Source organism: Sminthopsis crassicaudata, chromosome 1, assembly GCF_048593235.1.
Source record: "Sminthopsis crassicaudata isolate SCR6 chromosome 1, ASM4859323v1, whole genome shotgun sequence".
NCBI lineage: Eukaryota > Metazoa > Chordata > Mammalia > Dasyuromorphia > Dasyuridae > Sminthopsis > Sminthopsis crassicaudata.
In genome coordinates this window covers 40142746-40156059 of record NC_133617.1, presented here as the reverse complement: position 1 = coordinate 40156059, position 13314 = coordinate 40142746, and the positions used below count along the sequence as shown (strand labels likewise).

The 13314-nt window shown below is 36.3% G+C and overlaps 1 protein-coding gene across 2 annotated transcripts in view; it reads left to right on the top strand.

Annotated features, from left to right (window-relative positions):
* Positions 1-13314, top strand: part of TMEM132D (transmembrane protein 132D) — a 944174-nt gene that overhangs the window by 208521 nt on the left and 722339 nt on the right. For both annotated transcript variants that reach the window (XM_074299467.1, XM_074299475.1), the window contains exon 2: positions 3175-4066. In XM_074299467.1, the coding sequence (XP_074155568.1) occupies positions 3175-4066 (892 nt within the window). The remainder of the gene's footprint in view (positions 1-3174; positions 4067-13314) is intronic.

Below are 13314 nucleotides of genomic sequence, written 5' to 3'. Positions count from 1 at the left end.
TGCAAGGTCATCAGAGACATCTGGGTCCAATATAGCAAGATGTAGATTAGGATGACTGGAGACGGCCTTGGAAGAGAGCAAGATGAAAGGAAGAGAAAGCATTGAGTACAAGTAACATTATGAAGGAATTTAGAATAGAATAATAGAATAAAAGAATATGATAATATGGACAGCTCAAATCAAGGTTATTTGAGTATGGAGCCTGTTTGTAATAAGTAGGAAAGAAACCAGTAGATAAAGAAAGCTTTAAAATGAGAGATATTAGAGATGATGAAGGTGGAGAGGGAGGGACCACCTTCTAGAAAAGACAGGAGGTCCTCTGAATATTCTCCAATTCATATTTTAAATGAAAACACAATACACGTTTCCTTAATATAAATGGAATTATTATTATTATTATAGGCAAGTCACCAAACATAATTAAATCCTCTTTTTTAAAAAAAGGTGTGACTTCACAGCAGAGAACAAAAGAAAATTTACAAGGAAGCTAAGAAAAGATGGACAGCTCTGAACACAATGTGTAGTATTTATTATGTGGGCTTTCTTAAAATGGAAATTTATTGTTTTGCATTTTGCATCTTCTCTTATGTTCTGCTGTGCACATGGCAGGTTTTTTTTTCCTTTTTCTATTTTTTGTTTTGAGTTTTAAATTAATTAATTAAAAAAATAATTTATGGAAAAAAAGATGAATTGTATCAAAAAAGTATGTCTAGGCCTATATAAAACAAACATAATACCGAGAAAGTACACTGAAATGATTTCAGTAAGCCTGGAGGAGTTTATAGAAGATGAGGATTTTCTTCAACCACAGACCAGAATTTGAAGTCTCACTGAGTTCTAAATTTCTGTGATTCTGTGATTTGTCAGTGCTATCCTTTGGAATAAAATACCAATAGATGACAAATCTTAGAGTTACCAGAGACTTATTGGAAAAGATTGGAGTTTGTTTTGTTGTGAATTTTTGGGAAGCAAGAGTTCCCAGAATTTGTAATTTGTTTTTCCTAGTACTAGTAATGCTAGTAATTCTCTCTAAGATTAACTCCAATTTATCCTGGATATATCTTGTTTGTAAGTAATTGTTTGTATTTGTTAGACTATAAACTCTTTGAAGGCAAGGACTATTTATGCCTACTATTTTTTGTATTCCTAGCACAGTGCCTGATACCCAATTAGCTTAATAAATACTTTTTGACATGATTGGTTGGCTTGAGCATACAATAGATATGCTGATTATGTGACTCCATCATTTTCATTTCTGTATTTTACACATATAACTTTAGGAAAAGAGCAAAAATAGAGAAGAAAATGATTTTCCATTGAAAAAGTGATTTATTTAGAAATCACTTTGTGGTTGGTCCTTTTTTTATAGAAGCTACTTCTGTTCTGTGCCTTTGAGCTGTTGTTGGTAAAGATTCAGGACAAATCAAATTCAGGTCAACTAATCCTGTTTATTTATGGGCCAGTCAGAACTCCTATTTGTCCAGGAGTCGGGTACAGCAAACTCCTGGGGCTGAGATGCATTTCCCTTTAGGCCTCCCTCAGGAACAGCGTGTCCTAGGTTTCTGTCATTTGGTCTCATTTTACAAGGTTCCTCTTGGCAGATTTCAATGATGGTCAGTTCCCCCATCACCACTGAAACCCCAGTGGACACATCCAATTGTCCTATTACCTTCCTTGATATTTTTGTGCTTCTGAGTGGCAGGCCAGTTAAAATGACTCTTCTTTTCCTAACCACCTATTCATATAACTGCCACACCTCTGGCATCCCTTTCCCAGTCTACACTGACCCTCACATTGTGTCCTCTGATCTTCTTGTTATATTATTATTAAACTGCTCTTCAGATTAGATCCGTGCCCCTCCCCGATAGCTTTGTTTTTTTCATATTTACTTAGATGTGCACATGTTGGTTCTTGCCAATGTAATGTGAGCTTCTTGAGGGTAAATATCATTTCATTTTGTCTCTGTGTCCTCAGAATCTAGTAATAGTATCTGACACAGAATTTAAGCTTATAAATTCTTTTAAATGTTTGAGTCAAATTAAACATTTGTTGTTGCTTAAAAAGAAGCATGGTGGGAATTTATCTTAGAGCCAGAACAGAACACAATTTAAATCCTGGCTCTAAGTTTGCTAGTTGTGTGACTTTAGGAAAGCATTCTCATCTTTGCCATGACAGCAGTAATTATAATTACCACTAATGATAATTAATAGTAATAATAATTGTGATATCTAAATTCACAGCTATATGGCCAAGTAAGAAATAGCAAAATTGATAGGATAATTGTGGTTATTGTTGTTTTTTACCACCATTATTATTACCAAGTTACCAATTATAACCCTCAGCTTCCTCATCTATAAATGGAGCTAATAACAATTCTTTATGACAATTAGAACTATCCAAAATTGGATTGGGCTGCCTTAGGAAGTGTCATAGGGAGCCCACATTGGAATTAAGAAGATAGAAACTGAAATCTTGCCTCTCTCAGGTATTGGTTGTGTGACCCCAAATGATTTAAACTTTCAGTGTTCTAGGCAACTGTCAGTCAATCAAAATAAATATTGATTCATCACCTACCATGTGTAAGACACTGTGTTAAACACTAAACTCCACTCCCTAAGATCATTTATTATAGAGCAGAGAGATCCCTATGACCAATGATAACATAGTTCTAGTCTCAAAAAGAATAATAATATACTGTTCACATAGTTACTGAGAGATATTATTATCATTATTATCTTTATTAGTCTTCCTGAGCTTCACTTTCCCCAGCTATAAAACATGGGTAAAATACTTATACTGTTTATCTCAAAGGCTTGCTAATTGGAAAAGCATTTTTCAAATTTAAAGCAAAATGGAAACGATGTTATCAAAGAATTATAGTTTTGGAGTTTGAAGGAATTTTAGTGACTACAGAATCCAATCTCCTCGTTTTGTGGATGAGGAAACTGAAGCCATTGAGGCTAAATGACTTGCTCAGATAGTGAGCAGCGAGCAAATTTCTGAAGGAGTATTAGAATCCAAGACTTCCTGACTCTATGCACAGCAGTTCCATACAGATTAATACTAAAGAACATTGTGCCAGTTTCAAGCAAATGATTATCCACGAAATTAATTATTTTACCATTTCCTTTAGAGTTTTCAACTTATACCTAAGCTTTTCTTTCCTCCCCACAGTGTCTGAGAGCCGAGGGATTTTAGAGAGCATCCAGAGATTCTCCCTGCTGCCCACCTACCTTCCTGTGAGCTACCGTATCAACAATGCTGATATCTCCTTCTTCCTCAAGGAAGCCAACCAGGACATCATGAGAAACTCAAGTTTGCAATCTAGGGTAGAATCCTTTCTGATTTACAAATCCAAGATGGCACCTTCCTTGAATGCCAGCTATGGGCCTTTTTCGGTGGAACAACTTGTGCCCCAGGACCTGCTGTTGCCTTCCAATCCATTTGGATCTACCAACAAATTTGCTCTCAATTGGAAGCTAAAAGCCTACATCATGAGTGATAAAATCTACCTGAGCAGGCCCAAAGTTCAGATCCTGTTTTATATAGTGGGCAGGGATTGGGATGACCATAGCACCACAGAGAAGCTGCCCTGCCTTCGAGTGTTTGCCTTCAGGGAGACCAGGGAGGTGAGGGGCAGCTGCCGCCTGGCAGGGGAACTTGGACTATGTGTAGCCCAGTTGGAGCTTCTATCCAGCTGGTTCAGCCCTCCCACTGTGGTGGCAGGGAGGAAAAAATTGATGGATCAATCAGAAGGAAGTCCTGTAGAGCTTTACTATTCCATCCAGCCTGGAGATGAGAAAGGAGATTGTACCAAGGAGGAGTCAAGGAAAAATAATGGAATCCGACCAGGGCACAATGATATTGATGAAGTGGGTCCTCCATTGCAGAGGATAGGGAGTGTCTTTCTCTACCAGACTCACAGTGGGAGTCCTTCTTGGAGAGAACTTCACTTAGACAATAATGTTGCCATCCACTATGTGGCTAAGACTGCCAAACAAGGAGATATTCTGACTTTTCCCGTTTCTGTCTCTAGAAATTCCACTGAGGATCATTTCACACTCAGGTAAGTTGGAAAAATTGAAAGTTGAGCTACACCTTTTGTTATTTCCTTGAGAGACATGTTGTGTTGCCAAGAAAATTATACCAGTTTTCCCATTTTGTAAGGAGTTTCTTTTTAAAATACTACGGAAATTAAATAGAGAAAATGTGGCAGAATGGGTAGAGGGCTGGGTTTTGAGCTGGAAGACTTAAATTTTAATTCTGCCTCTGAAATAATAATGTTTGAACCATAGGCAAATTATTTAGTTTAAAATTGTCTCAGCCTATTTTATAGCAGTTTGACAAGTAATCATGGATGGATTGCTCTGTGATCTATAGTTGCCAGAAGGATTTCCCAACCATGTATTGACAAAACAGTTCAATTGTATTTAGAAATATTGAACTAAGATTGGAGTTGGTTATTCACATAAATAAATGGATTATTAAAATTGTCTTTCTTAGATTATTCAGATTAGTTGTAACTTCTTTTAAGTGTTTCTTTGCTTTATTTATTGCTTGGGAGATTTAGATTTCTAGAATGAGAATATTTTCACTATTTAATGCAAAACATTTGAAGGTCCAAATTAGGACCACAATGTTTGTCATAGTCATTAAAATAGGATCGAAGAGATCTATTTTTATCCTCTGCATTTTGAGTGTATGTAAGCTAAATTCACTTTTGCATTTCTTATATTCTCCTAAGTTATAATTTATGAATACTTTCCTTGGGGCAGTAGATAGAGCACCAGCTCTGAAGTCAGGAGGACCTGAGTTCAAATGTGACATCAGATACTTAATACTTCCTATCTGTGTGGCCCTGGGCAAGTCACTTAACCCCAACTGCCTCAGCAAAAAAAAAAATTGCCTCCAACAAAGAAAGAGTTATTCTGTACTCATGGTCCTGACTATGAGTTAGTTCTAACACGTTGGGTCCATTGGATTTCTGTAAAACTAATATGATTTAATATATGAAATAAAATTTAGAAGCAAATGATTTAGGGAGCTCTTTATACTTGTAATGTCAAAGGGAAAATGCTTAATCATATCTGTAGATTATCCAGGAAGTTGTTAAAAACAAAAAAAACAAAAACTACTAGTGTGACATTACAAAAGTAGTCTCATCATACTTTTTAGGTGCTTTTAGTTGTATAAGTGAAAATTTTATCCTCTCTGTTCTCCATTTCTTTAGTCTCTCTTCTTATAAATTCATCCTCCACAGAGCTGCCAAAATGATCTTATGAAAATCTGAACATAATACACTTTTCTTTAAGAAGTGATATTGGCTCCCTTTTGCCTTTAGAATGAATTATAAACTCTTCTGTTTGATATCTAAATACCTTTTGATTTATTTAATCTCCTGCTAAATTTACAAACTTATTTCGCTTTACTTCTTTAATACAAGTTATGTTCTTGCCAAACTGACCTTCCACAAATTTGGCATTCCATATTCTATTTCTGTGTCTTTGAATCAGTTGTTTTCATAACTAGAAACCACTCTTTCCTCATCTCTATCTCTTTGAAGACCTTAAAATCCTTCAAGATTTAACTCAGGCTTCACCTCACCTACGAATCCTTTTTCTTATTCCATGCAGTAAAGTTTCTCATTTTACAAATTATTTTGCATTATAATTATTTGTTTATATGTTGTAAACCTCCTTTCCCGTCCATCCAAAAAAACAACCATAAGCACTTTGAGGAGAGATGCTGTTTATTTTTTTTTCTTCTTTGTATTCCTTCTACTTGACACATAAGCCATATTCAATATTTCTTGCTTTTTATTGAACTTAAACTTAGGGGAAAAACATTCTCCTAGATTTAGTAATGACTAGTGTTTAGATAGGATGAAAGAGGTTTTGAAGTTACTGGATTACTGGTGATTGATGGTATCTTGGAAAGAGCATTAGAGAATGTAGAGTGAAGGGAGTTGTGTGAGGTTTGGACTTTCATATCTAGGATCAGAGATTTATAACTTTGGATTTGGAAGGGATCTTGGAGGCCAACAACAAGTCCAATTCATTCATGTTACAGATGAGAAAACTGTAACCAATTAAGGTCAAGTGACTTGTTCAGGTTCACCCAGCTAGCAATGGAGTGAAACATGATTTGAATTAGGTCTTCATGTCTCTTAAGGATAGTAGTTATAGTAGTCCCTTCCACATCATGACTTTCCTCATTACAATTTTGATATATTGAAGGTTGGCTTTAGATACTAAATGAGAATTTTGGGGGAGTTTGCAGAAGCCAAATGACATGAAAAGACTAGTAGATAAAACAGACTCTATAAATGAATATTTAACCCAGATTTTATAATAAAGTATTGTAAACACCCCTATAAAAGATAAAGAAAAAATTTCAGACCATCTCTAGCATGAAGAAAGGGCCAAAAAAATTGAGGTGGATTTCCAAATCATGGAGTTCTCCTCTAACCTGCTGAACTGTGAAAAGAATAACTGTATAGCATTCTATTCACTGCACTCCTTACAAGTTGTTGAGATAGAACTATTTGCTTCTCTCTGGGGATCACATTCTTTATCAGTAATAGGGCTTAGACAAGCTATACTTTTATTAATCAATCAATCAAACATTTATTAAATGATTATGATATATAGGCATTCGACAATATTAGAAATACAGGTGAAAAAGCATATCTTACTTCAAGAGAGGAGGGAGATAACATACATACAATTAACATATAAGGTACATATAGTATAGATGAAGTCACCTTAGAAAGGAAGGTACTGCTGAGGAAAGGGGTATGTCTTGTAGAAGTTGGCACTTGAGCTAAGATTTAAAGGAAGCTAGAGATTTTAAGAATTGGGAGCTGAGAAGCAGAATGTTTCAGTCATAGAGAAGATCTAGAAAACAGGCAGAGGGATAGGAGATGATATATTTTGTCTAAGAGAAACAATAGAAGAGCAGACTATAGAAAGATGTGGGAAGGATAACTGGGGGCCATGTAGAGGAGACCTTTAAATGGGAAAGGATTTTGTCTTTGGTACTTTAGAGCCTTGTCTCTAAGAACAGGATTCCACACATTGGGCTTCTTTGCAAATTAGCTTTTCACTTAACTTCTCTAGGGGTCACATTCCCCATCTGTATTAGGGAATTGCACTAGGTACACTTTAGTTAGTCAGTCTGTCAACACACATTTGTTGAATACTTCTGATATGAATCAACTAGGTAGCACAGTAGATAGCCATGACTGGACTTGGGAAGATCTGAATTTAAATGTGACCTCAGACACTTATGAGCTGTGTGACCTTTGGCAAGTCACTTCAACCTGTTTGCCTCTGCCTCTTCATCTGTAAAATGAGCTAGATAGTCCAGTATTTTTGGCAAGAAATTCCCAAATGGAAGAACAAAGAATTAAACATGACTAAAGTGATTGAACAACAGCACTTCAGTTTGGTTGTTGTCCTTCATTCTTGAAGAAGACCAAAATGACATCACTCTATTAGTCTAGTTACAGACTGTGGCTGATCAGACCCATAAAAGGTCAGAGTGTTCTGCCACAAGCCAGTCACTATGAACATTTGGGGTAGCTTCTCTTACTTTGCACATCTCATGTTCCTTCTGAGCCACTTCAGTTCTGCTTTGCTCATACAGCAGAGCACCTCCTCTGATGAAGGTATGCCATTGGGTAGTCTTGTACCAGTGTCTCCCATGTCATATAATCAATTCTAAAGTACTTAAGAGAGACCTTCAGAGTGTCCTTTTATTACTTTTTTTCTGACCTCCTCATAAGTGCTTGTCCTGTGTGAGTTCTTCACAAAGATATTTTTGACAAGTATGCATTTGGCATTTGAACAGTGTGGCCAGCTCTATGGAGTTGTGCGCTCTGCAGCAGAATTGGAATCCTTGGCAGTTAGGTTCAAAAAAGGATCCCTGTATCTGGTATTTTATTCTGCTGGTGATCTTCAGAATCTTCCCTAAGACAATTCAAATGGAATCATTACTTATGGACAGGGAATCTATAATTAAGGAAAATCACTTTGGCAGATGATTGGAATATGAGGAGAAACACGAGACAAGAAAATAAATTAGAAGAGGACAGCCATAGTCCAGGCAAGAAACTAAGAAACTGAACTGGGTTAGTGACTATGTGATTGCAGAAGAGGGAATGCTTGTGGGAGATTATACACACACACACACATACACACACACACACATGTGTGTGTGTATAAAATATCTTGTAGTTTCTAAGATATTTTCTCCATATATGTTATATATTATTATCTATGTATTGTTATATAATTGTATATCATTATATAATATATATTATACATTATATGTTTCATATACATATATTAAATAAAATATACACAAATAATGTATATATTTCTATTATGTGAGGCATGTGCATATACCATAATGACATTAAAGTTTTAGATCTGTGTGACTTGGAAGTACATCAGTTCCCAAAACAATAATGTTCATTCTTCATTTTTGAGGAGGATATAATGGGATGATGTCTTGACTTGAAGAAATTGGATTTAAGTGAGGCAGAGTTGCACAAAATACAAAAATAGAAAAAAGTCAGAAGAAGGGAGGATAGACATGTGGATTTGATATGACAATCAATTCTTAATGTTCCACAAGATAGTCAGAAAGTGATATGAGACCAAGTCTCAGGAGACAGATTAGGGATAGGTAGTTTTAGAAATGATAATTAATGGGAATTGATGTGATCATCAAGTAAAAGAAAAGAGAAGAAGAATCCAGGGCAGAACCCTGGGAGACATCTACTTACTGCTGAACATGGCTTGGATAAAAATGCAGCAAGTGAGACTAAGGAGTAATTAAATGGCAGAGACATATTAGGGACATCATCCTACAGGAACAAGTGATCAGCAGTGTCAAATGCTCATCAGGAAGGGTGAAGATTAAGAAGAGGCTATTGAATTTGTCAGTTTAGGGGTTGTTAGTAACTTTGAAGAAAGCAGTTTCAGTTGAGTGATAGGCCTGAAGCAAGACTGCAAAAGGATTAGAAGAGCTTGGAAGAACAATTAGTGAAGGATCTAATTATAAAACAACTTTCTCAAGGAGTTAGAAAGAAAGAAGTCCACTGATAGGATCTAGTGAAGGTTTTTCAGATATTGAGCAGATGTGGGAGTGTTTGTAGATAGCCAGAATGGAGCCAGTATATAAAAAGCAGTTGAAGATTAGAGAGAGAAGGGATAATGATGGAAGCAGTTTTTTGAAAAAGATATTTGGGGATGAGATCAAGGATACATAGTAGAGAGTTATATGTTATGATCAGAAATGTGAGCAAAGGAGATGATGGGAGATTGTGTCTGGGGATATGTGAGAGGAGATTGGGTGAAGAGTGAACTCTTAGTGAATAACCTCATTTTTGTTTTGGATTTTTTTTGGGGGAAATTATATGGTAATGTTCTCAGCAAAGATAGTAGAGGGGAAGCAATGATAGGAGAGATTTGAAGAGAAAAGAGAAAGTTTAGGATAATTGTGGTTAATATGATAAAGGATTAATTATGAAGGAGAAGTAGTATGAATGTCTTGCTGCAGTGAGAGCCCACTTGGGATTAGCTATTAATAATTAGCTATAAGGACCCTTATATCTCTAAGTTATGGTAGATAGAGTGCTCAGTAAATTCATGGACAGCTAGATGCTAGATGGTCTTATGGAAGTAACACTGGCATTGGATTGAGAGTATCTGGGTTCAAATCCAGATGTAAGACACTTAATACCTTTGTATTTAATATGTCATTTTAACTTCTAAGCCTCAGTTATCTCATCTGTAAAATGAAGAGGATTCAATAAATAGTTTCTGAGGTTCCTTCAAACTCTGAACTTATGAGTCTAAATACTATACTAAATACTTTGTGACAGTGGGCAAGTCATTTCTCTTCTGAGTCTCAGTCATTCCTCTAATACCTGAAGTACTTCCCACTTGGCTTTATTGTAAGGCTCACATGAAATCATGTAATTAAAATGCTTCACAGTCTTTATGGAGCTCTATAAATATCAGTCATTACACTTTTTTTCTAGATGATTGTTTTTGTGGTCAAGATGCACTGTGGATTGCTGAATAGACATAATTGAGCTAACCATATCGCTGAATCTGGCAAAGCATGCAGGTGTTTTTATGCTTGAGAGAGGATTTGTTCTTGTATGTTCTCCAAATACTAATTTATTTTCCTATCCTCACAGCTTAGAGGAAGATAGGCTGGTCCCTGGTTCACAATGACTTCCATGTTAAAATTTTTTTTTTCTGAATCTCTGCTTGATAAGATCCTAGATGCTACCATTGGCCTGAGGACTATTGTATAAAATTTTGAAGCTTTTAGACTATTTATGGACAGCTAATATTGTTAAGACATGTTTCTAGCCAGTGCCTACCACATAGTAGGTACCTAATAAATGCTTGTTGGTTTCTTGGAATTACTTCTTGAGAACACTACTATCACCATTATCACCAATACTAGGGTAAGTGTGTCTTAACCCAAGTTGGTTACTGATATATCATAAGGGTTGTATAACTTTAGTTCTAGGAGAGATTTTAAATAGAATTCTCTGGAATCTTATTCTGCCTTTCAAAGGAAATTTTAATTCTTGCCTAGAAAATTGTATGTTTCTGGGGGTGAGGGCAACGGAGGCTGACCTAGTCTGTTCTTTTGAGAGTGGTATTAGACCAGAATACTATCTAATTTCTTCTGGAATATTGATAGGTTAGATCAAATGTTCTTGAGGTTCAGGTTACTTCCCTGGTATCTACCTCTTAAAGGGTAAAGGATGTATCTTATACCTACATGGCTTTGTTCCTTTCCACCTAATACTAGTTATATTATCTAGTTTAACTAGATTAATCCAAATAGTGAATAGTGAATACATCCATTCATCTAAGCAGATAGCAAGGAAAAATCAAAGAAGTTATAGAGATTAGAATATTCTAGATAAAAAATAAAATAAATGGACTCATGGGAAGAGAATAACCTTAATTAATCTGAAAGTTTTTGAATTCATGATAAACAAAATTCTTGGAAGTCTATAGGGAAATAAGCTGGACCCAGGGACATGTTAGGAGCTAATTTCAACTAGCTATCTGCCTTCTTAAGTCTTTTTCTCAGATCCTCCAACCCAGCCTTCTCCAAGGTTCTGAAATCTTGCAGGTCTTCTCTCCAAGCAGGGAGTTGGAAAAAATAGCTCTTTTCTTCAATATTTCTGGTATCAACTCTTCTCATGCAAGTGTTGAGTATCATTCTTTCCAACAGTGAGAAGTCTTATGTAAATATACCAGATTTGAACCCTAAATTACAGTAATAATGACAAATACCAGTAAGAACTGGTAAATTTTATATTGCCTTAAAGCTTGAAAGATTGGTACTACAAATATTATCTTGAGAAGTTAGGACTGTCCAGTTCCCCCCCCCCCCTCTCTCTCTCTCTCTCTCTCTCTCTCTCTCTCTCTCTCTCTTTCTCTCTCTCTCTCTCTCTCTCTCTCTCTCTCTCTCTCTCTCTCTCTCTCTGTGTGTGTGTGTGTGTGTGTCTCTGTGTGTAGAATGAAATGTTATCACCCTAACAAGAGATAATAGCACAATTGATTTGAAGGCAACTACTTTTCCAGATTTCTAAACATTGGCTAATAGGGCCTTTGGGTAAGTCACTGAATAAATAGAAATAGCTTTGTTTCAGAGGAAGAGTGAGAAAGGGATATTTAAAAGGAACAAAGAAAAAGCTTGAGTATTCAGAGAAATTTTGCACTTGAGATAAACATGCAAATTTATTTTAACAAGACTTCTACAAATTGAGTAAATTATTCTTAACCATAATCCTAAAAATATAGATGGACTAGCATTCATTCAAATAGGAAGGAAGTAGACTTCAAGGCTATACCTGTGCTAGGAATTCATGTGGTAAGCTCTGAGGTAAAGTATCTTTTGAGAAATGGTTTGAAACCATTTCTTCCTCACTTTAAGTCCAGTACTCTACTCCTTATGTCTCCCTCTCCCTCTCCCTTTTTCTTTCCTCCTCCCTCCTCTCCTTCTTCCTCTCCCCTTCTCTCTCTCTCCCTCTCCTTCTTCCTCTCCCTGTCTTTCCCCCTCCCTCTCTTCTTCTTCTTCTTCTCCTCCTCCTTTCTTCTCCTCCTCCTTCTCCTTCTCTTCTCATTCTCCTTTTCTGTCCCCCCCTCCCTCCCTATTTCTAAGTATATATGTATGCATGTGTCTCTCTCATCTTATTATTTATTGGTGTAATTTAACACTTTAGTCATAGTTGGTACTGGATTATCACACATTTAATTTGATACCACTGTCCACATAAATTATGTTTTACTATATAATTTCCTGATTCTAAATCTAGCACTCTATGCATTATGTCAGAGAAAAGAGGAGAAGAAAGGAGTAAGAAAAAGGGAAGAAAGAATACCAAAAGGCAGAAGAGAAAGAAAAAGGGAGAAATAGGAAGAGAGAGAATAGAAAAAAATACAAAGGTGAGGAAGAGGTAGAGGAAAAGAAAAGGAAGGAAGAGATAGAAAAAAGACAGAGGAAAAAGAGAGATAGAAACAAATAGAGTAAATAAGCATTTATTATATGCCTACTATGTGCCAGGTATTATGTCACATGCTTTACAAATATTATTTGAGGGAGAAAAGAGAGAGTAGGAAAGGGGGAGAAAGGGGAGAAAAAAGGAAGAGAAAAAAGAAAGGGAAAGAAAACATGTGGAAAAAAGGGGATGAAAGTAAAATGAGAGAGAATACAAGAGAATATAAAGGAAAAGGAGAGAAAGGAGAGAGTAGATAGATAGAGAGACAAAGAGAGGAGAACAAGAAAAAAAGAACAGAGAACAAGAAGAAAGAGGAAGAGGAGAGCGAGGGAGGAGGAAGAGAGTGTAGGGAGAGAGTATAGGGAGGGGAGAGGGATGTGGAGAGGGAAAAGGTAAGGGAGAAGAAGGAGTGAGAGAAACAGGCATTCAGACAATCAGACAATCAGAGACAGAGAGTTGTTGAGTTGTTGTCATCTATGATAAGCCACCAGTAATAGAGGATGGGGAGTTGAAGTGTAGCAGGGTAAAGTAAGACTAAAAATGTGGTCATGAGCTGCCAGCCCAGGGAGAAATCTTTTTTTTCTCCTCATGTGACTGCTCCCAGAGTGAGGAGGAGAAGGCAAGAAGAGAAAACTAGTTTTCATCCATATTTCCATCTCTCAGTTTTTAGTCTACTTAGGTCATTCAGCAAGAGCTAGAGTCTCCACTGAGCCTGGATCTGTTCTCCAAGAATGACTGGGAACAGAATCCCATCTTCTGCAATCTTTGCT